This window comes from Pteronotus mesoamericanus, unplaced genomic scaffold (assembly GCF_021234165.1).
Source record: "Pteronotus mesoamericanus isolate MK-2021 breed Mesoamerican mustached bat unplaced genomic scaffold, CSHL_Meso_final contig_192, whole genome shotgun sequence".
NCBI lineage: Eukaryota > Metazoa > Chordata > Mammalia > Chiroptera > Mormoopidae > Pteronotus > Pteronotus mesoamericanus.
The window spans coordinates 447,011-471,870 of record NW_026555082.1 but is presented as its reverse complement, the minus strand read 5'-3'; the positions used below and the strand labels follow the sequence as shown (position 1 = coordinate 471,870).

Sequence of the window (24,860 nt, the reverse complement as noted above, 5' to 3'; positions counted from 1 at the left end):
GGCTAAAGACCCCTCTCCTGGACCCTGGTTACTCTTATCTGTGTCACGGCACGCATCACCCTGAGTCATAATAGGCCTCTTCCTGCGCCTGTGTCCCGTGTCCCTCGCTTTACCTGAAGGCAGGGTGGGGGCTGACTCCTCCGTGAGGTTGTCACGGACACGTCACCTGCCCCCTGCGTTATTGCGGGAAGCGAAGGGGGCGGGTAGGGGAAGCGGGAATTGCTGGGGCGAATTTTGTCTGAGCACCTGCTTTTACATTAATTTCCACCCCCCTCCCCAGGGCCCCCATCACCGATTCGTCGGTGGGACAGGAGGAGCACAAATGCGAGGGGGCCCGCGGGGACAACCGGCGCCCAGCCGCAGCGGGGTCTCCAGGACCCAGGACGCCTGCCCTGAGCGAGGCCGGGAGCCCAGGAGGGAGGGCAGCCCCCCGGGACGTCCCCGCACAACCTGGGGGCCAGGGACTCCCGCGGGGTGCGCGCTCATGGTCCCATTTCCCCACGGGGGGAACAGAGGGTCCCAGGGCCGCCGCGACCTTCTCCAGGCCTCGGCCGGACCCGAGGCGGCACCGCCCCTGGTCTGCTGGTCCCGGGCGCACCTGGCCCCGCCCCCGCAGGCCCCGCCCCGAGGCCCCGCCCCCGAGTCGCGAACCTGCCTCGCGCGGCGCGGACCCGGCGACAGGTGGAGCGGAGCCGAGCCGTGCCCCGCTCCGCGACGCGCTCCCCGGCCCGCCATGGGGAACAGTGCGGGCCGCAGCGACTTCGAGTGGGTCTACACCGACCAGCCGCACACGCAGCGCCGCAAGGAGATGCTCGGTGAGCGCCGGCCGCGCGCCCCGCGGGCGCCTCAAGCCCCGGCTCCGGGAGGGTGGGAGCGCCGCCCCTCCGCCGGCGTCCCGGGCCCGGGGTCCCCTTGCCTGCCCCCGCCCGGGTCTTGAGCGCCCCAGCGTCTCTGCCTCGATCTGGGGATCCAGGACCCGAGGACCCGAGCCCAGACCCGTGCGCCGGGGAGCGCAGCTTAGCTGCTACGCCCCCGGCGGGGACCCGGGCGCACACCCGGGCTCGGAGACGCGGCGGCGCAGAGGTCGGTCCCGGGGGACCGGCCGTGGCCGGGATGCACCGCCCCCGCCCGGGGAGGCGGCTCGCGGGCGCCGGTCCTCCGCCGGCAACAGGCGCCCGGGTGGGCGGATCTCCTGGGTCCTGCGGCCGCCGGGAGGCCACCAAGTCCACCCCAGACCAGGTGTAGAGAGAACGGGCACCTCGAGGGGAACGCCCGCGGAACCAGAGGTACAACTGTTTTATGAAAACGGAGATCGGCCGCTGCCGGCGTTGCTCAGTGGGCTGGCGCGCCGTCCCCGAAAGGTTGCGGGTTGGGTCCCGGTCAGGGCGCGCGCCAGAGGCAACCGCTCGGTGTTCCTCTCCCTCCGCGCCCCTTTCTGAAATCAGTAAGCATGTCCTCGGGTTAGGATTAAAATTTAATAATAATAAAGTAAAAACCAAAGATTGTGCCAAAGAATCCTGCCCATTCTGCCCGGTAGCTTGGAGCTTAACGCATGGCGGCCGCCCGTCTGTCTTGTCGCGCCTCGCGAGGTCACTTTCACCCACACGGCCCCCTGCCCTGCGGGGTCGCCATCTTTCGCGCCAGCGGCTTCCTCTGGACCCAGGATTATGGGATCACGGACCCACACCCCCAAAACAGCTCTTCCTAGATGCCCCCCAAGGGGCCCCCCCATTGCCAGGTGGCTTCCCGCGGGTGCACACGCTGCTGCCTCCCCAGGACAGGTGGCGGTTCCCCGCACCCTCTCCACCCCTGCGGTTGGCTAAACTTTTCCTCTTTGCCAAGCAGCCCAAGGAAGCAACACTGTTTCACTGTGGGTCTAATTTACATTTTATGTGACGACTGGTTTTTTATGTTTAGCTGACCCTTTAATTTCTTTTTTTTTCTCCTGGGGTTGGCCTTTTGCTGGTTGTTGGCGTCTTGGATTTGGAGGTTTTTAACCTTGTGTCTTACACGTAGCAAGTCACTGTCCCCTTTATGACAAGTCCTTTGCTCTCACAGGAACTGTTTCCTCGGTGCGTTTGAAGGGACTGGTGGCTCCCTGCCCCACCCTGCCCCAACCCCCTACCCCGAGACCAAGGAAACATGCATCCTATTGCTTTCCAACCTTCCAGACACCGATGCCCCGATGCCCAGTGCCCGACGGTGCCCGCCTCTAGCTGGGGGTCTGGGGCTGGCGACCCCCGGGGTGGGTTTGGGACTCGGTTTCACCTGCGAGGTGGGGAACAGCGCAGCGTTGTTTGGGACAGCGGCACTGTCGTCCCCACACCTGTGATTATCCTGAGGGTGGCTGGGAGGGGTCTTGCTGGTCACCTGGTCCCCCCTCCCACCAGCTGCCCCCAGCGTCTTGGCCGCCGCCCCCTCGGCGGGGCCCAGGCGAGGCTGCGCTTCCTCCCCGCCCGCTGGCTCTCCCCCGCCTTCCCCGTCCAGGACTTGCTGGGCACCTGGCCCCACGAGGAGAAGGCTGGGAGACATGCTGTGGCTTCTGGACAGGCGTCCTGGTCTGGCAGCCCGGGCAGGAGGGGAAGGAGGTCTAGGCTGGGCGGGCGCCCGGGGTGGCGCCCGGCACTCCAGGACACCCCGAAGGCTCCCTCCATAGAGAGAAGCCACGGGCCCTGGAACCAGCCCTGGAAGCTGGCTGGACGGGGTGGCCGGCCGAGGAGGCCGGGAGAGACGTGGGGAGGGAGGTGGCTTGGCCAGGCAGGGCAGGGCTGCACATTCTCCGGGGCTGACTCTCCAGGAGCCGCGGTTATTTCCGGCTCCGCTGGGGGCTGTGGGTTCCTCTCCCTGCACCCGGTTTTGAGCTAATGAACTTGGAATATGCCATTCTCCCTCCGTCTCTGGCATTTGCACAAACTGCTTGCCTGCCTGCATGCGCTTCCCTCCGCTCTGCCCGGCTGGCTCTGGCTCGGTTCCACCTCCTGCAGGAAGCCCCCCCGCGCCCCCCACCGGCTGCCCTGGAGGACCCCGGCCGGGTGAGGGCACCCCTGGCTTCAGTCCCTGCTGGCCTGGCCCTTATCTCGCGGGGGCAGGCTGCAGGGGGCTAGCGCCCGGGGCCTCATCTCCCTGCCAGGGCTTCCACACACACTCAGGAGCCACATGACCTCGGGGCAAGTCAAAAAGCAGATGAGGAAACCAGGGCTGGTTGGAGTTAGAAGGGGTTCATAGCAGCACTTCCCTCCCAGACTTGTTGTCCAGGTTAAATGGAGGGAATGTTATGTGCTGAGGGTGAAAGTTACCTGCATGTTAGCTGTTACTTCCTGTAGTCAGGCTGGGTTCTCTGCAAGGACAGAGACACGCCTGTGCCATTCCCAGCTGCAGAAGAATCTTAGGTGTAACCGTCAGCCAGCGTCTCTTTGCAGAAGAGGCAGAAGCGTGAGGCTCAGAGAAGGGAGGCCACTTGCCGAGGGTCACCCAGCTCAGAGGCCGCTGAGGCCAGCTTTGCGGTTGGACTGGCTCTGGCCCCACCGAGGGGTCTGCTGTGCCCATGGCAAGCTGCCAGGGCCATGGGTGCTCAATAAAGACCCTGTTCTCAGAGTCAGGACCGGGAGGTCCTGGCACAGAGCTGGCTGAGTGCCCTTCGGGCAGGACCGAAGTCCATCCGCAGCTTCTGCCTGGCTGGGGCCCTGCTCCCCCGGGCACGGTGTCCTAGGGAAAGGGGGACCCGCAGCAGCCAATAAGAGCCCTGTGTCCCAGGCCCGGGCCAAGGCCGTCTGTACTGGGAGGGTGGGAACGGAGCCAGCAGGAGTCTGGTCCCACTGACATCAGAATCCAAGTCAGGCGTGGCTGTGGATTTGTCTTTTCAAAAACAAATAGCTTTGTGGTTTTGTTTTTGTTCTTTACTTATAAAAATAGGGCAAGCACGTCGTAAAAAGAAGCTCAAATAATCAAAGGAAAACAAGGAAGTGGGACTCCTGGCACCGGTGGGAGCATTCGCCGAGGAAGGGCCTTGGCGGGGCTCCCTTGGTGGCAAGCCGGGAGATGCAGAGCGGAGCTGGCGGGCTTGTCCGTGCCCTTCGGGGAATCTGGGGGCTTTCTTCGCTCCACCACAGAGCCGCGCTGTTGGGGGAGGGCAGGCTGGCTATGGGCCCCCCACGGAGCCCCCGCCCTCCTGCACCCGGGGGCTGCGGCCCGTGCACCCAGCGGCGTGAGCCGCACTGGGAGGAGGGCTGCCCTGAGCAGTGCGACCTCCCCTTGGGGCAGCTAATGTCTGGCCACAGCCGGGAGACCTGCACTTGGCCAGCGGGCCGTGATGGGCATGGTAGGGGCAGAGAGGGCGGCTCACCGTGGAGAGGAGGGGGCCTGGGACCCTAATCTGGGTGAGGAGGCGGGAGGGGTCCTCGGTGGTCTGGCTCATGGCAGCACAGATGGCAGGCTGTTCCCCCCTCCCCTGGCCTCTGCTGTTTGCAGGCTGTTTGCAAACGCTGTTCCCTCTGCTTGAATTCTTTTCCCTTACTTTTCATCGACCGAACTCCTATGCATCCTTCAGGTTTCAGCCTAAATGTCCCTTTTCTCTGGAAGATTCTCTAACAACACACACACACACACACACACACACACACACACACGTGCGCGCGTGCATGCACACACATGCCCTGCATGCTGGTAAACGTTTCCTGGCCGAGTCTCTGGAGGGAACAGCAGCCCTGATCTGTCAACATTTCTTTCGTGGCCAGTTGCAAGCGGCCAGCATGCCTCATCGCTGACTGCGGAGGCAGGCAGCGGGCCGCCCCTGGGTGCTCGCTGGCCCTGGGCAGGTGTGAGCCATGGGCAGGTGTGAACTCACGCCCCCGCCCCCCACTCCTCCTTCCTGCTCCCTGACCTTCCTGCAGGCACAGTCACCTTGCGGCCTTTGCCCCGTCTGCAATCCTGCCTTGAATTGTGGGGTAATTGCTTCAACCCTGACTCCCCCACGCACCTCCGAGCTTCCCGCAGGGCAGGGCGGGCCCACGGCCACGGGGGCCGTTCCCTCCGGGGCTGGCACGGCTCGGGCTTCCTAGAGGCTGAGCAAGCCTGTGAAACGACAGGCACGTTCTTGGCTCTGCCCAGTGCCTGCCGGCAGCTTGGAGGGGCTTCCTTGCCCCCGGGGTGCAGGGGCGCGCACTTCCGCCCTTGGCAGCTGGGTCCCGGGGAGGCCCCCCGCCCCCCCGCCCAGTCTCAGCGGCGTCCCCCGCGGGTGATTGAGGCTGCGTTTCTCCTCAATGTCATTGCTTTCTCTTGCCCGTTTTTCACTCACGCCCTTGATTCCTTTCCGTCGAAGTTTGTCCTTTCTCTTGATTTGTGAGTTTTGTTTCTAGGGCTCACGGGGGCCCTGGGCTTCCACGGGCAGCAGGCGCCGCTCCCGGTCTGTCCTTTGTCTCTGCCCTTGAGCCCTTTCTTCTGTTCGTCCTTTTTTGCCTCACAGACATGTACACACTTTACGCACCACAGGGCCCGGGGACGTTGGCCGTCACTTGTTCGCAGTGACCCAGTGAGTTGCGGGGAGACAGGACTCAGGCCAGTGCTGCTCGGCCCGAGCCCAGACCTGAGCAGAGCCGGTGTCTGGCCGCCGGTCCCGGGCACGTGACTCACGGCAGGTGCCAACTCACGTGTCCCTTTCCAGCCGCCGTATTGCTGGGCGCGCTGTGTCTCCCCCCGGCCTGCCTTTATCCCGCGACCCCGCGTTTGTGCCAGCTTTTGTGAGGTAGCATTTCTGCGCTGTAAGACTCACCCATTGAAAGGCTCAGGCCACCGACGCTTCGTGGTCCGACTCAGGCTACTCCCATCACCTGGAAGAGACCCCTATGACCACGCGCGGTCACGCCACACCCCCGCCCCCACACTCCTAACTCCAAGGCCTTTATCCTTTGCGTTTCGGCGGGAAAGTCACCAGGCTTGTGTGTCTGTGTGTGTGCGCCCCCTTGGCACCGTCTGTCTGGGACACACTTCTGGGCCCCAGCACCCCCGCGCCCGCTCGGCCTGGGAACCCCTCCCGTCCCCGCGACCTACGGCCTGGCTGCCGCAGACCTTCGGCTAATATTTGCCAACGGACAGAAAGCAGGTTCGGCGAGAGGCGGGTGAGGAGGCAGAGAATAGTGCCTCCTGAAGGCACTTTGGGGCCACTTTCCACATTTTCCCCGCGGACCCAGGTCCCCCAGGCATGTCCCACACCGATCAGACGGGGTGAGGCTTGTCTTCTGGCTGTGACTCTGGAAAGGTGGGAGCCGGAGCTTGGGCCCGTGGCTGACCAGGCCTCAGGGCCGCGCTGCGAGGAGGCAGGGCAGGAAGTGGTCGGGCCCAGAGAGTCGGGGTCCTTTGTTAGGAGAAGTTGGCAGCGCTGAGCGCGCGCTGCTGCCGGCGGGGACAGCGAGGGGGTGCGTACCGGGCTCCTGGTGTCCCCCCGACAGCAGCTCCTGTGCGGAGGGTCCCGTGGGCAGCAGGGGCTGACTCTCAGGCGGAACGTTTGCGACTTGGGGGACTGGGGTGCGGAAGACAATGACAAGGACTCATCACACGGGACTGGCACGCGATGGCCTTCGGTGTCCCCGGGGCAGTGGTAGCCAGTCCTAGATCGTGCCGGGACTGGCACGTGGAAGGTCCCGGGGGAAGTGGGAAGGAGCCCCGAGTGCTCCTGGGAGCCCTGCTGGGGACCAGGGGGAAGTGACTTCACCGTCGTCCCAACCACAGCGGCCGAGAGCGGAGCCCCGGGACTTCCTGCGGCCTGTGGGGGCCAGGCCCGGCCACCTGCCCTCCCTCTGCCTGGCTGGCCCCGCAGCACTGGTCAGAAGTCCTGGGAGTGACCGCGGACCCACAGTTGAGGCTGCTCTGTGGGGTTGGCGGGGGGTGGGGTCAAGCTGCCCTCCCTTCCAGCAGCGTGTCCTCCTGCTCTGCTCTCCTGGTGATTGAGCCTGACATGTATGTAAATACATGTAACACACATGCCTGCTGGAGCCACACCTCCCCATGCCTCAGTACCTGCCGCCCCCTCCCCTTCCCCACCCTGGGTGGCCCTCAGCCCCGGAGCCCTTGAGCCCTGTGCAGACACCGCCTCCACGTGCTCAGAGCCCCAGGGCTGTCCCAGTGGCACCTTGGGGACAGAGAGTGAGGAAGCAGCCCCAGGGCCTTGCCCAAGGGCACACAGGGGAGGCCCTGAACAGCCCCGGATGCTCTCTGGGCAATTCGCCCCGAGGCGGCTCAGCTCCTGGCGGGAGGTAGCTCCTGGGGGCTGAGGGCGCCTTGTGAAGCCCTCATTCCCACTCTGGGGGGAGGAGCGGTGGAAATCAGGCAGATTATTTCACTTGGCGGTGGAACCTCTTTCCTCCCCGTGCGTTGCGATGCGGGTGACACCTGACCGGCAAGTGTGTGTCAGACACCGGGTGGGCGCGTGGCCCCTGCTGGCGCCCCGGTCCAGGTCTGGGTCTGGCTTGCTTCCCGCAGGCCTGGACTTGAGGCCCCTGAGGACAAGCCAGGGCTCCGCCGGCTGTGCTGGGCCTTGTCGGGCCCTTCCCTGGGTCCCCCTGGGCCTCAGACCTCCTATCTGTGTCATGCCTGGACAGTGGGACTTCTAGCAACGGCAGTTGCTGGCAGCCGGCTGCCCAGCTGCTTCGGGCTCAGCCGCTGCTGGGAGACATTTGCATGGGTGTGTGTGTCTTTGGTTCCAGGTGGCTGTCCACACTGGGCCCCAGGCTGTTCTCGTGCCTGCAGGTCCTGGCCTGGCCACTCCTGAGTGGGCGGGCTCCCCAGGTGAGCTGAGGTCCCGTGGGGGGCGGAGCCTGGCCAAGGCCGGGCCAGCTTGGGGTGTCCTGCCAGGCCCAGGGCTCCTCTGGGGGCTGCCGGGGGGCGGCTGCCCCTTCTCCCCAGAGGCCCAGAGAAGGCGGAGCTGGCAGCTCCCCCTACCCACTCACACCCCCTCTCCCTGTGCCCCTTCCCTGAGCCCTGCCAGAGCGCCCTCCTGGTGGGCCAGCGCCCCTGGCCTCCTCTGTGACCCCCACCCTGGCCTCGCCGTCCCCCCATGCCCACACTCACCGCCCAGCTCTCAGCTGTCACCCCTGGCTGTGCTGAAAGGGCTCCTGTCGAGGCCCCCACGACCTTGCCACGTTCAACGGGTGCCCATCCCGTCTTCCTGCCCATGACGCCCCTTAACCTCCAGCAGCGGACACCCTACAGCCCATGGCTCCAGTTACCCCAAATCCTGACCTGCCCAGTGACCTCAGCTTCCGGGCTACGCGTCTCTCCTGGGAGCTCCCCTAGGCCTCCCATCCCCCCGGGAGCCGGATGCTCTGGCAAGGGAAAAGGTAGATATTTTGCATCAGCGAGCATTGAGTTTCCGCCTGGCAGGCGGGTGTGAGTGTGTCTGTGTGTGTGAGCACCCTCCTGCTCAGCACGGCTGTCAGGACAGTCCAGAGGAGCCCCACTTCCAAAGTGGTCCTGCTGGGGCCTCCCAGCCAGTGCCAGTTCCGAGTGCACAGGGCTCCAGCGCCCTGGCTGCGCCCCAAGCCAGCGGGGTCTTGCCCAGGCCCCAGGAACCGCCGCTGGCCTCAGCGCCTGCTCTGTGCAGCCTCCCGATGGCCGCCTGGGCCTGCCTGACCGGGCGGGGTGGGGGGGCTCCTCCTCGTGGCCCTGGGGTCTGGAAGGTGCTCCTGGGCGCCCCAGGCCCTGCTGGGGCTGCGCCCTGAGCCGGGGAAACTGTTGGGAAAAGGAGGAGGGGCGCCAGTTCCCTGAAGGCGGGCCAGGCCGGGGCAGGCACCCCCAGGGTCTCCCCTTTGTCTCCCACAGGTAGCGCTGATGGTCTCTGTTAGACAACTGGCCCCTGAGGCCCACCGTTCGGAGCCGCAGCTGCCGGACTCCGACTGCCTTTGCCTCTGAGGGGCCTGGGCGTGACCTGCGTGCTGGCCCGGACCCCCTGCGCCAGGACCCCGGCATCCGCTGCCCCACAGTGCGCCAGTCTGTGCCCACCTGGCGCAGGTGTGGCCTGCCCTGCCCTCCTGCCCAGGCTTGGCCTCCTTCCAACGGGAAGCTGTGCAGGCTGGGGGCTGGGTTGGCCCCTGGCTGTGCCTGGGCAGGTGAGGGTCAGCCCCAATCCCCCGCCCCGGTGCCCGGGGTGGGGGCTGGTGCCCAGAGGCTGCCGCCGGCGTGGAGGAGGCTGGTGGAGCTTTGCAGTCTGCGGTCCCGGCCCCGCACCAGGTACTCAATGGTTCAGAGGAGCTCGCGTGCTTTTCCCTGCACTGGGCTGTGGGCGAGGCCTCCCTGACTCTCAGGTTGCCAGCGTGTCCTTCTCGCCCCAGCCATCAAAAAGACATGGCTTCTTTCCCTGCCGGATCTGGGTCCCTGCTGCCTCCAAGGCCCCCGCTCCCCACTGGGGGCACCTGCCTTCCTGGGCAGCACCTCTGAAGTGTCCCATTCACTCTGACCCCTTTTGGGGCAGGAACAAGGTGACATGAGGCCTGTCTCCTGCGCCCCCTCCCAAGTGGGGCCCACACGTTACCCCCTACCCCAGGCCTGGGTCCTTTGGTCTCTTGCCCCATCTGATGGGATGGTGCGGGGATGTGAAGCACCCTACGGGGCCTCCGGTCTGGGCCGGGCAGCCGCCACAGGGCCTCGTGGGCGGCCCGGGGAGAGCCGTCCGTCAGCCTGGATTCCATCAGCAGGGCCCCGCTAGCTTCTAGCCCTCTAGGCTCTGACACAGCTGTAAGCCGTCTGCGGGGAGCGTCTGGTAGCCTGCGTGCGCCGGAAACCTGGCCTCGTGGTGCATGGGTTGACGAGTCCTTCTGAGCTTGGGATTGATCACATCCCTGCTTCCCCCTCCCCCGAGCTTCCCACATGCTCCGGAGCTATTGGTCCTGCCAGTGACTGTCCGGTGCAGAGCTGGCGCTTGGAGCTGGGAATTAAAAACAAACAAAAACAGACACAAAAAACGGTGGTAAAATATACAGAGCATAAAACGTGCTGCCCACTTTAACTGTGTTTCCCTCTGTGACTGGTGGCGCCCAGCAAGGTTGCAGCGCTGTGTGGCCGTCACACCATCTCCGGGAGTTTTTCATCCCTTGTAACAGAAGCCGCGCGCCCCCCTCACTGTACCAGCTCCCCTCCCCCTCTTGGCCCCCTCCCCGGCCCCGGTGACCTCTGCTTTCTGTCTCTGTGACCCCGCCTGCCCTAGACTTTTCGCAGCCGTGGAACGGCTCTGTGCGCGGCCCTGGTGGCTGGCCGCCTCCTCCCAGCGCCGCGCCTCTGAGGTTCTGCCGCCTGTCGCCTGCCCCCGGGCTGGCCCTGCTTCACTCCTTTCTGGGGGCGCCGGTGGTGGGTTTGGGAGTCGGTTCCAGGGAGCAGGATGAAGGGGGTTGGCACTGGGAAATAGAGAGGGTGGAAAATTCAATGTAAGCGTTCTTAAAAATGGCGGTATTTTAAAAAATTGACATAGAACAATGATTAGTTTCAGGTAGACAACAGTGATTCGATATTTGTATATATCGCAGAATAGCCGCCCCAGTGCGTCTACCTAACATCCATCACCACACATAGTTAGCGTTTTTTCCTGGTATTCTAATGTGTCAGACCGACTCTCTTCACAACTTTAAATATGCAGCACCGCGTGTTCAACCACAGTCGCCATTGCTGAACGCGCCGCCCCCAGGACCTGCTTTCCTGTGCCTGCGTAACGTTTGCACTTGGCTGTGTAGGCCTTTTGGCTGTTGTGAGTAGTTCCATGAACATTAGCGTGCATTTGTGTCTTTAGTTTGCATTCTTTTTGGTATATATTTAGGAGTGGAATTGCTGGGTCATGTGGTAATCCTATGTTTAGCCTCTTTTTTGAGGAATCACCAAATAATTTTCCACGGTGGCTGCATCCCTTTGTAATCCTACCTGCAATGTACAAACAAGGGTTCCAATTTGTCCACATCGTTTTCAACTTGCTATTTTCTGTTTTTTGAATTTAGCCACCCTAGTGGGTGCGAGGCTGTATCTCACTGTGGTTTTGATTTGCATTCCCCTAGTGACTGATGACATCGGCATCTTCCCGTGTGCTCATTGGTTAGTTACACGTCTTCGGGGCGCTGTCTATCCAAGGCCTTCGCCCTTTTTAAATTGGGCTGTTTGCCTTTGGGTGTTGAGTTGTAGGAGATCTTTCCATATCCTGGATTCTAGACCCCTACCCAGAGCTGGGATGTGAGCCCGCTCCGGGCGCTGCCGCCTTCCCGCCCCGCAGGGACTGCAGTGACCCCGTGGCTGGCTGAGGGGGGCCGCAGTTTATTGCCTGTCGCTTTGCTTGCTCACCCTTTCTCATGGTGCTGTGACCCCCACACGTGAGGAGCCGACTGGGTGGTGGCCTGTTGTTGGCCGGCAGCAGGGAGAGGCCCCCAGGGTCACAGGCTCAGGCCCCCGTGGCCCCTTCCCGCAGGGGTGGGAGTCCCGGTTTGGCCTCCCCACCCCACCCCACCCCCACCAGCTGCGCGGGACGCAGACCCATCGACCCCTGAGCCGCCCGCCCCAGGCTGCCCTGAGAGCTGTGGAGGCGCGAAAGCTCAGTGAGTGGCCTGGCGTGCGGACAGCTGGCCGGGGGTTCTCCTGGCCTCCTGGGCAGAGGCGGCCTGTGATTCCAGGGCACGGGAACCCCGGTGCCCCCCAGCATCTCTGGGCAGACGGGGCTGTCCTGAGGGCCGTCAGGACTGTTTGAGGTGGGCAGCACACCGAGGGGCACACTGTGTCCCCACCATCTCCCCCGGGGACGCCGAGCCCGCAGAGGGAGGGGATGAACCAGTGGCCGCAGAGCGCTGGCGTGACACTGGGCTGGAGGCACGGCAGCTTGGGCGGGAGGCTTTTGCACCTGAGACGCCCCTCGGACCCGGGCGGAACCCCGCCGCCCGCATTGCTGTGCCTCCCTTTGCACACCCCCAGGGACGCTACCTTCCCCCCTCTGAGCAGCCTGTTCTCTTGCCAGTGGCTCTGACAGGGAGGGTTTGGGAGCCGGGCACCCTGTGTTGTCTTCAATCGCTGGAGAGGCGTGATTGCACCTAGAAGGCTGGCGTTCCCCTGCCAGGTGCATCTTCTCACGAGGAGGCCAGGGACATGCCCTCAGGGGCTGGCTGAGCCCTGCATCACCCTGAGACTCAGGCTGCTCCTCCTCCTCAGTCCGGGGACACTGGGCTGGTGGGGGGGAGGGAGGGGCCTGTCGGGGGCGGGGAACGTGCCTCGGAGCTGAGCTTGGAGACCATTTCCAACCAAGCACAAAGGTGGGGCGACTCCCTAGGTCAGTTGGAGGAATGAGCAGGGCCTTGGCCTGGCCCGGCCCAGGCGGGGTCCAGCTGCTGCTGCAGTCCCAGGACTCTCTTCCCTGGGTAGCCGGGGAGGGTGAGCCTGGGACCAGCCCCCGCCCGTGACAGCCTCAGTTTCCCTCTCTGGTCATCATGGCGCAGGCTGTACCTCCGAGGGGGGCCTGCCTGCTTTGCCCTGGGAGCGGGGACAGAGCAGGCCTGGTGGGCGCCTGTCACCCCGTCCGTCCCTGTCTGTCCCCACCCCTGGACACAACACCAGCCTCCTCCCCGGCCTTCCGCCCGGCCCTGCCGGCCCCTCCTGCCCAGCCACTGCGGGGGTTTCTGGAAGGCCCGGCGGTCTTTACTGAGGATGCCCCCGCCCCCCACCGCCACCCCCGTTCCTGCAGGTCGGCTGCTCCCAGCCGGCAAGGCGCTCAGGTGCTTGGCCAGATCCCACTCTCGTTGTTTTTTCTTTCTCTGTAACATGGAAAAGTACAAAAGATACCATAACAAACACCCACCTTCCAAAATAAACGCATTGGCCATTTTATCGTATTTCCGTCAGACCTTGTTTAAGAACTGAGACACTTGAGAGCAAGCCAGAAGCCCTCCGTGTTCCCCTCCCCCACTGCCCGGCCCCTCCCAGGTCCGCTGGGGCCTCCAGTCCGCTCGGGCGTGTGTGGGTCCCCTGGGCGCTGTGTTAGCTCCTGCCTCTGCAGCTGCTTTGATTTCTCTAAAGAAGTTTTTAGAAGTTTATTGATGTTTTTGTTTTTTTGGTGCCCCAACTGGGGATTGAACCCGGCACCTGGCATATTGGGACGCTCTAAGCAACTGAGCCACTGGCCAGATTGCCTTGATTTCTGACAGCATGTCTCTGTGACCCGTGGTGACACTTGCTCTTTATTTAGGCTGGTGGCGAAGACCTGCGCCCTGGGAAGCGGCCCCAGGGTCCCGAGGTGGGGTGGGCAGGCCGGCCTGTCTCTGAGCCCCCAGGGCCGAGCACGGGCAAGTCTTAGCCTGGTCCTCAAGGGGCGGGATGGGCGGATCTATCCCTCATCACTGCCCACAGGCTGAGCGGCTGGTGGAGGGGGGCGGGGCGGAGGGAAGCCAGCAAGACACCCCAGGGAGGGAGGGAGGGAGGGAGACAGGGAGGGAGACAGCACGGGGCTGGGGCCCGCCTCACCACCTTCTCTCCTTCCCACCCGCAGCCAAGTACCCGGCCATCAAGGCCCTGATGCGGCCGGACCCTCACCTCAAGTGGACGGTGCTGGGGCTGGTGCTGGCGCAGCTGCTGGCCTGCTGGCTGGTGCGAGGGCTGGCCTGGCGCTGGCTGCTCTTCTGGGCCTACGCCTTTGGCGGCTGCGTGAACCACTCGCTGACGCTGGCCATCCACGACATCTCGCACAACGCCGCCTTCGGCACGGGCCGCGCCGCCCACAACCGCTGGTTCGCCATCTTTGCCAACCTGCCCGTGGGCGTGCCCTACGCCGCCTCCTTCAAGAAGTACCACGTGGACCACCACCGCTACCTGGGCGGCGACGGGCTGGACGTGGACGTGCCCACGCGCCTGGAGGGCTGGCTCTTCTGCACGCCGGCCCGCAAGCTGCTCTGGCTGGCGCTGCAGCCCCTGTTCTACTCGCTGCGGCCGCTCTGCGTGAACCCCAAGGCCCTGACCCGCATGGAGGTGTTCAATGCCCTGGTCCAGCTGGCCGCCGACCTGACCATCTTCGCCCTCTGGGGGCTCAAGCCCGTGGTCTACCTCCTGGCCAGCTCCCTGCTGGGCCTGGGCCTGCACCCCATCTCCGGCCACTTTGTGGCTGAGCACTACATGTTCCTCAAGGGCCATGAGACTTACTCCTACTATGGGCCCCTCAACTGGATCACCTTCAACGTGGGCTACCACATGGAGCACCATGACTTCCCCAGCATCCCCGGCTGCAACCTGCCCCTGGTACGTGGCCGCAGGCTGGGGCGCGGCGGCCAGGGGAGCGCGGGGTCTGAGGGGGTGGGGCGGCATGGTGGGGGACCTGGGCCCAGGCCCTGACCTCCTGTGCCTTTCGTGCCGATCACGGGGTGGCTACGTTCCCAGCCGTGGCCCCCAGGGCAAAGGGAAAGGCCCTACGTACAGGTGAGCGCCGGCTGGAGAACCAGGAGGTGCACCCTGGGAGGGCAGGGTGCGTTTGCTGTTTAGATCACTGAGTGAAGTGGAAACCTGGTTGAGCCCAGCGAGGACATGTGCTAGCTGTGCACCCCTGGGGGGACCGCTTGCCCTCTCTGTGCCTTGACTTCCGCTTCTGGAAAATGGGGCAGCAGAAGTGATCGTGTGTGGAAAGCACCTCCCCTTCCTGGCTCCTGACCCTTTGTTCCTGCTTATTTTCTGTCACTGCCCTGTGACTTCCTAGGGGCCCCATGTGGCACCAAGAAGACTGGGCAGGCTTTGTGACTCCCAGGGCTTCGCCCGAGTTGTGCAGAGTGGAGGTCTCCCACTGGTGGCTCTGCCTGGGGGGACCTGCGGATGGAGAATTTCTGAGGGAGGAAGGAAAGGGGGAGGAGATGGGGAGGAGTTGTTCGGTCTGGCATGGGTGGGTCAGACAGAGCTGAGGTGCCCCTGGTACTGGGGGCAGGAGGGGAGCGGGGCAGTGAGGTCTTCCATGTGCGCGTGGGTGCTGCACGTGTGTCTGTGCGTGCCCCGTGTGTGCACGTGGCTCCGTGAGCATTTGTCTGGGGGAGCAGCCCCCGCCCTCCCCTCCCTGCTCCGATCCTGCGGAAGGCACTGAGGCCCTGCCCTGTGTCGGGCACTGTCTCATGGAAGCCTTGCCACAAGCTGATTTGGAAGGTGCACTTGTTCCCATTTCACAGACGAGAAGGCAGAGGCTTGGAGAGGGAGGGGAGGTGCCCACCATGGGAGGCAGCAGAGCCAGAATCTGGACCCGAGCTGGTCGCTCAGCCTCCTGACTCCTGAGCAGGGTGAACGCTCCCTGCTTGCCTCGTCTCCCTGAGCCCCAGCTGCCGCTGAAACCTGTAGTGTAGGCCCCAGCCGTGGGGTGTCCTCCATGGGGGAATGGAGGCTGCCCCCCAACCCCCGCCCCGTGCACTTGGCCAGCAGGGCAGGTGCTGAGGCTGGGAGCACTTCCTGGAGGAGGCAGCTGAGGGAGCCTCTCGGGCCCAGATGGGGGCAGGGAGTTGGAAGGGGAGGGGGCCCGGGGCCGGCGCCTGGGAAATGGCAGGACTGAGGCTGGCAGCCGGGGCTGGGGAGGGCGCTGGCAGCGGGTGAAGAGCAGCGTGGGCGTGACCACCGCACAGCGTGGCTCAAGCCAGGCTGGGCCTCAGGACTCGAGGGAGCTTGAGGGAGGGACGTGCGGTCCACCCCAGGCTCCTGGGCCAGAAACTCCAGCATGGGCCCCAAGGATGCAAGGTGCATTTTGAACCGGGGGTGGGCCGAGACCGTCAGGGCCCTGGGCTAATGGATGGCCAGCACCAGCCTCCTGCCTGGCTGGGCTGGCGCGGGCCCCGGGGGTGACAGGTGAGCGTGTGTACGTGTGTGTGCACACGCTCACCTGTGTTCCTGTGTGTGTGCACACTCCCGTGCGCACACGTGGCAGGGGCCTGTTGGTACCAAGGTGCGGCCTTTGACCCGTTCCCCCCTCCGCAGGTGCGGAAGATCGCGCCCGAGTACTACGACCACCTGCCGCAGCACCACTCGTGGGTGAAGGTGCTCTGGGATTTTGTGTTCGAGGACTCCCTGGGGCCCTATGCCAGGGTGAAGCGGGTGTGCAAGCTGTCAGGGAACCGCCTGTGAGCCGGGCCTGCCGGTGCCTGGAGTGGCCGGACCCTGCTTGTGCCCTGTCTGGCTGGCTGCTTGGCCTCGCCGCCCCCGCCCCCCTGCTGCGGAGCTGCCGTCACCGTTGCCCCTGGCCTAGTGCCCAGAGCGGGGTTGGCTGCATTTGGTCCCTGAACCCTGGGCTGTCGCTTGTCTCCCAGGTCCCCGGTACTGCACTGGGGGGTGGCGGGCACGGGCTGTGGCCTGCGGAAGCTTGGTCTGCTTGTGGACTCGCTGTTGACCTCAGGCCAGGCCCTCCCTTTCTGGGCCGCACGGGGCTGGGCCTGCCCTGCGTGCTCTGTGCTCCTTCCTCTGGTGTTCCCGTGCCCTAAATTAAACGAGCATTTGTTTCCACAGCCACAGGCCTGATTTTTGAGGGGGTGGGGCAGTTTCGGCTCCAGCCTGGGTCTGAGAGTGAGGCCCCCGGCCGGCCCTGGAGGTGGTCCCAAAGCCATACCCCACCTGCTCCCACTCCCTGGGGAGAGCGGCTGCTCCCACACTTTGTGGAGGGCTAGCCTTTGGGGGTGCAGGCGGTAGAAGGTCCCTGCAAGTCCACATGGCCCTGAAGCCTCCTCTCTGCCCTCCTGGGCGCTGCCTCCCCTTGGTCTAGGTTACCGGCTCCTGGGGCTCAACCCCCCTGAGTCACCTGGAGCCCTGCCCCTGGGGGAGCCTCCCCTGAGTCCCTGAGGTCTGCCTCCCCCACCAGCTCAGAACAGGGGCCACAGGCCAGGCGCACGGTGGCTGGATGGGCAGGTGACTACAGGTCAGAGAGAAGCGGGCTGGTGTCCTTGGTGTCTCTGTGGGGACATGGCTGTCCTGACTCCAGAGGGGCTTGGTGGCCCAGCTGACCTTGGGAGGCATCCTTCCCAGCAGCCCCTGGGCTGCCCCTCCGCGCCCAGGTGCAAGGCTGCAGGACCCCCACCCCTGGGAGGTGGAAGGAAGCAGGAGAAAGCTGTTAAAACCGTCTCTGGGCCTGGGGCCGGCCACTCAGAGGTTGGAGCCTCGGGCTGGCCTCCCAATGGACAGAACAGTCCTCTTCCCGTCCTTTAGGGTTGCTGGGGACCCTCTATGGGATGAAGTACGTACAGAGCCTGTCCAGAAAACAGCAGACCCTTTGCCATGTGCTAGACTGGGCCCCTGCCTCACCCCTCCTCCCGGGGCCCTCAGGGGACAGCGGGGCCGGGCGCGGGGCACGCTGTTGTGTCCAAGGTGGCCGTGGGTGGTCACTGGGCTTTGAGGCCTGCTGGGGGCTGGGCCGAGTCAGGCCCTCCCTGGCTACACTGGGGAACTCGCACGGTCTGAAGGGCTGGCAAGTGCCCCTGGCGGGGCGCCCCTGCGGCGCCCCATTGATGCGGTGGGGGGTCAAACCGGCACGTCCTCCCGGCCCCGCTGGGCTGAATGCACACGAGCTCCAGGCCGGGCGCCACCCGGGGCTGCCTCCCACTCCCCCGAGGGCGTGGCTCCCGAGGCCTCCGCGGGACCCACAGGAAGAGCCTGAGCCACCCCTGCCCCTCCCCCAGGCCCCCGTCCCGCTCCCACTACTCCTGGTCTCCACTGTCGTGGGCGCTGCCCAAAGCGGCGTCCCAGAGCTGGCGGGAGGGAGCACACGGAGCCGGGCGTGTGGACAGTAAGCGTTTATTACACGTGGACACGGACACCGTGGAGCGTGCACAGACCTTCGCACAGGACCCTGGGAAGGCGCTGAGCGCGCACGGCTCGCCACGCCAGCCCAGGTGCTGACAGCGCCACCCCGGAGCAAACTCGGAACCACCTAATGAAGCGCGTGATTTGGGGGTGTCTTCTCTATAAACCAAAAGAAATGTACACTTAAATAGACAAATATAAAATACAAAAAAAGGTGAGTAGACCTGGTGTTGTGTCAGGTAGAATCTAAAAAATCCAGGACTTGAACTTTTTCCTCATTTTAATGTTTTATCACAGGCTAAGACTGTAAATGAAGCACATCCCAGCTTCAGTGCGTGCTCGCGTGCTGGCGGCCGGGCCGGCTGGGCTCCTCACTGTCCCCCGCCGTCCACGGGGGGACACATCTTGGGCGCGGGGGCTGCGCGCCTATGAGGTGCTGATCCCGCTCAGCTCCTGCCTGATGGCTGCGGACAGGGACAGGGCGGGAGGGGGAGGCTCAGGTGTGGCCGGGACCAGCCTGGCCCTCGTCCCCCAGGGCCCTGTCCCCACACCCCGGGGCGGTCCTTCCCGGGGGCCTGCCCTCTCCGGAGTGCCCCACCCAGGCTCCCAGAGGTTAGAGGCCCAGGCTAGAGGCGCACAGGACACAGGTGCGGGTTTTGTGGGTGTCACTACATTTCTGCAGCTGGCGGTCGCCGTTACAAGACCAGGCAGGGGTCGGGGGATGGCCTGCACGAGGCCTAGGAGCTGGGGAGGGGCTGGCAGGCAGGCAGCAGGGTCCCCAGACAGGCCGGGACAGGTGGACCTCTTGGTTCTGCTCAGAGGACCCAGGAGCCCCGCCCCGACTGTGGCAGCAGGAAGCCCACGGCCTTGAGCAGGGCGGACGACAACTGCCCCAGTCCCTGGCCTGATCTCCGGGAGGGGCAGGGGCTTTGCTCTTCTCCTCGGCTTCCTCCTGTCCCCACCCCTGGGAGTCCCTGCAGATTTAGGCCTTTTCCTGGACAGACCCGGCTGGGCCTGGAGCCAAAGGCCAAGAGAAAAAGTTCGATGAGGGCTGGGTCGTCACGGAGAAAGGAGGGCAGCTTCCCGGGGCCCCGCACTGCTCGGCCACCAAGAGGCAGCTCCACCTGTGGCGGCGCCTGCAGTGGGAGGGCAGGGCTCGCACTCCGGGTGGCCTCCGCCCCGCTGGCCGCCTCGGCACACGGGCGGCTGCCAGCCTCCGGCAGCCCTGGCCCTCCCAGGGCGCACTGGCAGCCCCTCCTGGGGGGTCGCCCAGCAGTAAAGCCGAGGTAATGGCTGGCCTCTGCCTCTGTTCTGGCTCCAGCTGTGTCTTGCTCTGTTTATTATCTCCTTATCTGTCCAGCTCAGGCCTGCGGGGGACTGGACAGACAGGAACCGAGTGTGCTCTGCTGGGGCTGGGACAGGGTGTGGCCTGGGCACTCTGCTCTGGACAGGGGTCTGGCTCTGTGGGCGCCCCAGGTGGGCTCCCACCCTGGCTTCCTCTCTCTCCAGAGTCCAGGCAGCTCTCTGTCACCAGCCATAGGTGTGACTTTGCTGTCTCCCGCCCCAGGGCCATGCCAGCCTGCCTGAGGAGACCTCTCCCTGTCCCCAGGCCCAGATCTGAGCCAGGGCATCCAAGGCTCCGGTGGGAGCCGGAATGGAGGGGGTCCGCGGCGATGGGGCTGTGCACTCTGGAATCTGAGCCACCCGCCCGCTCCCCAGCTCCCCGGGCAGGCTGCGAACTAGGTTGGGCCCATGAGGTAACGCTGACTTCTGGGCCCCTCTAGCCCTCCCCGGAGAGGGAGCAGAATAAAAAAAGTCAGCCGAAGTCCACAGACGAAGAGAAGCAAGCACTGAGGCCGCTTGGCTGCCCTGGGTTTCGGAGGATGTTCTCCATCACCTCCCCACCCACTCTGCAGTTGCCATGGCTACCATGGTGCGCCTCGAGACTCCGGACAAGTCTGGGGCGTGGGGACGGCAGACTCTGGTGCCACAAGTCCCTTAGCTTGTCTGAGCCTCAGCCTGCTGACTGGAGTGTGGGGAGGGCCATGTAGGATGTAGGGGACAATAAAGCCTCCCAAGCACAGCACCAAAGGCCCTGCCGCAGGAACCCTGGCTGCGCCCGGCTCACCGTCGATGATCTCCTCCTTCACCTTGTGGAGTTCTCGGACCACCTCCTCCAGGATCTCCTGCGGGAGCAGAGCCTCTGTGAGGGGCAGGCAGCGGGAAGGGCGGTGTGTCTGAAGCAGCATCCTGGGCCTCGCTCCAGGGTGGAGTGTGCCTGGGGGGGGCCCTGGCCAGCCCCAGAGCCCCCCACATCCCAGGCACGCTCTGGAGGGCCCAGACCGGCGGAGACACGCTTTGTCCCTGCGACAGCACAGGCTGGGACAGGCGCTGCGACCGAGTTCCATGGCTGGCTCCCTGCCTGATTTGCAGCCGGGAGGGCCCCGGGCCTTGCCTGCCCACGCGCGCCCCAGGTGGTCCCTGGCCTCTGGCTCCTTCACGCCTCTCAGGAACGGACACGCTCACCTGTTTCATCCGGTCCAAATCGAAGGCGTCCAGGGCCACGTCGTTGACGCTTCCTGCTGGCTTCATCCTGGGGAAGAGGACGCAGGGCGTGGTCAGGCGGGTAGGGGGCCGGGCCGGTGTGCACCGTGCTGGGGGGTGGAGCGTGAGGAGGAGCCTGGGCGCCACAGAACCTCCGCCCAGCTGAGCCCTGGGGCTGGGCTGGGCATTGCCCTCTTCCCGTGTCCCTCCAAGGCCTTCGCTGTAACTCTGGCCACTCCTCAGCTGCGCAGGGAGGGTCCTAGCGCCCCGTCTCCAGCATCTCATGGATACTGAGACCACATTTCCCAACCCAAGAGTCAGCACTCAGGGTCCACGGAGGGCGTTGTCTCCGGATTTGAGAGCTCACACGACTGGCAGCGCAGGCGGGCCGTGTCCCAGTCGCTTGCTGCCCCCGGAGAGAAAGAAGCACATTGACCAGCTTGTCCTTGGCACGGGACCTGTGTTCCTGGCTCACCGGAGGCTTGGGGGAAGGCTAGTGATCATGGCATTGAATACGATGCAAAATGGCAGAAACTTTGTACAGTGAACACTTGTCCTAAAGGCCTAAGTTCTCCCAGAGCCTGACTTCTTCCATCAGCGTCCTTGGATGTGGGTTTGCTCTTCGCAGTTTCTGAACCAGAGCGAGCGAGTCTGAAAGTTCGTGTCCCTGCACGTGCCCCCTCCCTGGAGAGCCGCGGCAGAGCCGCCTGGCTGCCCAGCCCTGGCGAGCGGCCGCGGCGCGCCGTCTGGGCCCGACGCTCTCCCACGTGCGGAGGAAGGCTGACGGGCCGGCCAGTGCAGGGCGGTGACAGGCGGGGCCGCTGTTGGGACCAGGGTGTGACGGGGGATGGGCACACGGGGCCCGGGTAGGGCTGGCTCGGCTGTGAGGCCACTGGACAGATGAGGGCAGCGGGTGGAACATGACCGCTGGTCTCCACAGCGAGGGAGAACGCGCAGGAACCACGCTGCCTCCATGGAAAACAGCGTGGAGACTCCTCAGGAAATGAGACCAGCAGTCCCACTTCCGGGTTTTCTCTGAAGGAGACGTCGCTGAGGGATGGGATCGTGAAGAGACACCTGCGCCCCATGGCCGTGCAGTCCCAGCCACCTGAGTGCCGCCTGGATCAAGGCGACTGGGCAAGGAAGCTGTGGGCCCCACGGGCAGTGGGGAGGACGCAGCCACGGCCCGGGAGGAGGCCTGCTGCTTGCGCGGCGTGGGCGGCCCGGAGGGCCTTGTGCTGAGCGAGGCCGGCCAGGCAGAGAGACGGGCGGTGTGCGCCTTCACTTCAGCTGGGGTCTACGAGAACCAGACTCATCGGAAGGGTAGCTGTCCGGCCCTGGGGGGCGGGGAGAGGAGGGAGGGCGCGGGGGGGGGGGGCGGGGCCGAGGGCACGGGCTTCCAGCTCCAGGGAGGATGGGCTGTGGGGATGGGACACACGGCATGGGGACCAGGCAGCGACACGGTGCCTGCCGGGGGGAGCCGAGGCAGCAGGCCTCCAAGGGCCTCGCCGCGCACATGCAGCCGGCGCTGGCCCGCAGACAAGCGAAGTCGCTGTGCGCCCCTCAGACCTGCACGGTGGGAGACGGCAAGTCCATCCCAGCGAGGCGGGGACAAGAGCCGCTGAGTGTGCCACAGAGCTGTAGCGGTCCAGTGCCCAGGACTGAATTAAAGTGAACGAATGAATAAAATGCCCTCGCATTACCCCTCCCAGAGGAACTCGAGAGACGGGGCAAACGTGGTTCTGGGCGAGTCTGTAAGTGATTTTGGGTCCTGACGGGGAAAGAGGTCCAGCATTAGACCCCCGGCTCCATCACACACACCCTGTAGGTTCAAGTCCCTGTTGTAACCGCAGTTTCCTGGGCCCCCTGGGCCAACCATCTCACCTGTCTCTCTGCGTCCCCGCTCCCCGGCGTGCACACCTGGCAGTCCCGGGCGGTGGCACTGCCGGGCTCTGCGAGCTCAGGGGCGCCGCGGCCGGAGGGGCCGCTCCACACTGGAGAGCAGACTAGCCTCCTCCGAGCGGGACGCCTGGCAGCCCGTCCCCACTCCAGCCGCGGGTGCCCCGCCTCGGCTCCAGCCCCTCCCTCCCCATCCCTGTGCATCCCTGTGCTCAGAGCTCCGAATCCACACTCTCCGCGGGCCTTCTTCCTACCCGCAGGCCTCCCTTGCCACCACCCTTCCCACGCTGCAGCAGCTCGGCCGCTTTGTCCTGTGAACCTGCCAGGCTGGCGACAAGCTCAGGCCTCGGCACCTCCACGCCTCCAGACTGGAAGGACTGTCCCACGGTCTTAGGGCAGCCCAGATGCCACCTCTGAGGCAGGCCCGCCCTGTCTGCCGGCTAAAGCGCCTGCCCTGGAGCTGTCTTCCATGCGACCCCCTCGGGCTCCAGAGCCCATAGCTGACCCTCGCCAGGCCTTGCCCACAGAGAGGTGGGTGCCTCGCAGGCCGGGGCCTGCAGGGCCCACCCAGAACCTGGCGGACCATGGGCCTCGGCACACGCCAGCTGTCCCTGCGATGTGCACCTCCTGCCCATCGAGTCTGCCACCGCCCTTCCGGCCAGGCCAGGCCAGAGTGCGGGCTCTCGAGGCCTGCAGCCCGGCCTGGGCAACCACGGGGCTGTGTGCCCCTGCCTCCTGGGGCAGCCTCAGCTTCAGATGTCTTATCCTGTCACCACCACAGCTCTTGGCCTGGGAAATGTGGTCAGCATCCCCCGGGTCCCCGGCTGTGGGTGTGTACACGGTGGACGGTGAGGAGGTGGGCGCCGGGCCAGTCCGGGATGGCTGTGCTGTGGGACACAGCTGTGGCAAGGGAGCACTTCCTGGGTCCAAGCTGCTGTCCCACAGCTGTCCGCATGACTGTGAGGCAGAGGCGGACAGACCTCTTCAGGGGGTGGGGCGAAGGCTTGCCCGAGGACGCAGGCAGTGGGCCCCGACCTGGGGCTCGCTCTCCACCCTGCTCGCTGCCCCGCTGGGCGGGCCGACCCCCCCAGGTCCCAGCCCCTCCCTCTCTGAGGGGAGCGGAAGGAGCAGTCCCCCAGCGCTGCCTGCCCCGGGTCTGAAAGAAGAACAGATCGCTCTTCCCCAGAGTCACTGTTAGATGATAGGACATGGGACGGGGTTGGGGTGTTAGTCCCGGCAGGGGAAAAAGGAGGCCCCAGAGACGGGGTGGTTCGATACCTAGCGTGAGGCTGCGACTGGAGGGGGCTCTTAGCTTCGGGGCTCTTGGCCACAGACGGGGTTCTAGGGCAGTGGAATGAAACGGACACGTGAGTGGGCGCCGTGGGCGCTGCGGCCCCGCTGGACACGCATGCAGCTTGAGACTGCCGGGGCTGCTCACCTGGACAGTAGTGCGGACACGGGCTTCTCCACGGAGTTGCTCCGCTCCCAGGGCTTCCGGCCGGCCTCTGTCAATCGCGTCATGGACAAGGAGCCTCAGGGCTGAGAGGGCTCCCGGTCCCCACCCAACATCCCTGACGGGAGGCCCCCCAGAGCCCCCATCAGAAGGCTCTGCTTTGGCGGAGCTGAAGCCTGGCCTATTCTCAGTTCCCCACTGGCCCAGGCAGCCCTTGAAGGGATGTGGGTGACGCTGTGGTCACCCCATATCTCCCTCACTTGGGACCCGGTTGACCTTGACTTCTGGTCTAGTTTCAAGTCCACAGCATGGAAAGTCCACTCTCCTTGGACCCTGAAATAAGTGGCAAAGGAGCCTCTCAACTGCGACTCCAGAGCCGTGGGCCGAGCGGGGCGGGGGGCCCCTCACCCTGCACCCCCAGCCAGCCCGAGGGCCACATTTGCTTTTGGGGGCCAGGCCCTGGGGCTCCACGAGCACCCGCTGTCCACTGACTCCTTGGTCCTCCCCACAGGCACTGCAGCTGGCCCTTCTCATCCTGGGCTTAAGGGCCGCTCTGTCTTTCCTTCTCTTTTCAAAGTTAAGTGGTATTAAGTTATATTTCCTTTTTTTTCAAGAGATGTGTTGAGCTGAATTGAATCCACTGACTTTGCAGGACGAGCAGCGAGGCAGAAGGAAAGCGCGCAGGGCGGCACGGATGCCACCCGCTGGCACTGAGCCTGACCACAGGTCTGAGGCCGGCCTCCTGAAAGCCACCCCTGGGACGCACGCTGGGCCTGAGGTACAAGAGCTGGGACCACATTCAAGCTGCAGGCATGTGGCCTTGAGCAAACCACATGACCACACTGAGCATCGACCTCCTAAACTGGGAAAACATCTAACACGTGCCCTGGATGTGAGGTGCTCATGAGCATCATCGGTCACCAAATCCATGTGGCACCCTCTGGGAAGGGGACATGGACACAGTCGCATGGGGAGGCAGGCGCGCCAGTATAGCGCCAGGACACAGGGTGGAGCCACGCCCCAGGCCCCGCGAGATAGCCGCAGCAGCTGGAGCCTCCTCGGCTGGGGCGCCCGGCCTCTGTCCTCTCTGCCTGTCCCTCCTGCACCGAGCAGACGCTGACCACACACATCTACTGAGTGACGGAGTGACAAACTCCGGTGCTCCCCACTCTTCTAATTACCCCCCTCCCTGGACGCCATGTCCCAGACCGTAGAC

General features: G+C 65.0%; 2 protein-coding genes across 4 annotated transcripts in view; one reads left to right on the top strand and one right to left on the bottom strand.

The window, feature by feature from the left end:
- The first annotated feature begins 721 nt into the window (after window positions 1-721).
- On the top strand, window positions 722-16,104 carry DEGS2 (delta 4-desaturase, sphingolipid 2). Its single transcript, XM_054567665.1, has 3 exons — window positions 722-815; window positions 13,493-14,235; window positions 15,937-16,104. Exons 1-3 carry the CDS (start codon window positions 734-736, stop codon window positions 16,081-16,083), a joined length of 972 nt encoding a protein of 323 aa, XP_054423640.1. The 5' UTR covers window positions 722-733; the 3' UTR covers window positions 16,084-16,104.
- A 1,651-nt stretch (window positions 16,105-17,755) lies between these two features.
- The window catches only part of EVL (Enah/Vasp-like), an 88,518-nt gene continuing 81,413 nt past the window's right edge, over window positions 17,756-24,860 (bottom strand). For 2 of the 3 annotated variants that reach the window (XM_054567662.1, XM_054567663.1), the window contains exons 10-14: window positions 23,630-23,696; window positions 23,470-23,532; window positions 20,275-20,341; window positions 19,877-19,934; window positions 17,756-18,212 (exon numbers count right to left, since the gene is read on the bottom strand). In XM_054567662.1, the coding sequence (XP_054423637.1) occupies window positions 18,175-18,212; window positions 19,877-19,934; window positions 20,275-20,341; window positions 23,470-23,532; window positions 23,630-23,696 (293 nt within the window). In that variant the 3' untranslated portion in view covers window positions 17,756-18,174. The remainder of the gene's footprint in view (window positions 18,213-19,876; window positions 19,935-20,274; window positions 20,342-23,469; window positions 23,533-23,629; window positions 23,697-24,860) is intronic. The other variant, XM_054567664.1, reaches the window with a different exon arrangement.

Coding starts and splice junctions, on each gene's coding strand:
- DEGS2 (XM_054567665.1), top strand. CDS start 734: ATGGGGAACAGTGCGGGCCGCAGCGACTTCGAGTGGGTCTACACCGAC. Junction 816..13,492: donor GCGCCGCAAGGAGATGCTCG/GTGAGCGCCGGC, acceptor TCCCACCCGCAG/CCAAGTACCCGGCCATCAAG. Junction 14,236..15,936: donor CCGGCTGCAACCTGCCCCTG/GTACGTGGCCGC, acceptor CCCCCTCCGCAG/GTGCGGAAGATCGCGCCCGA.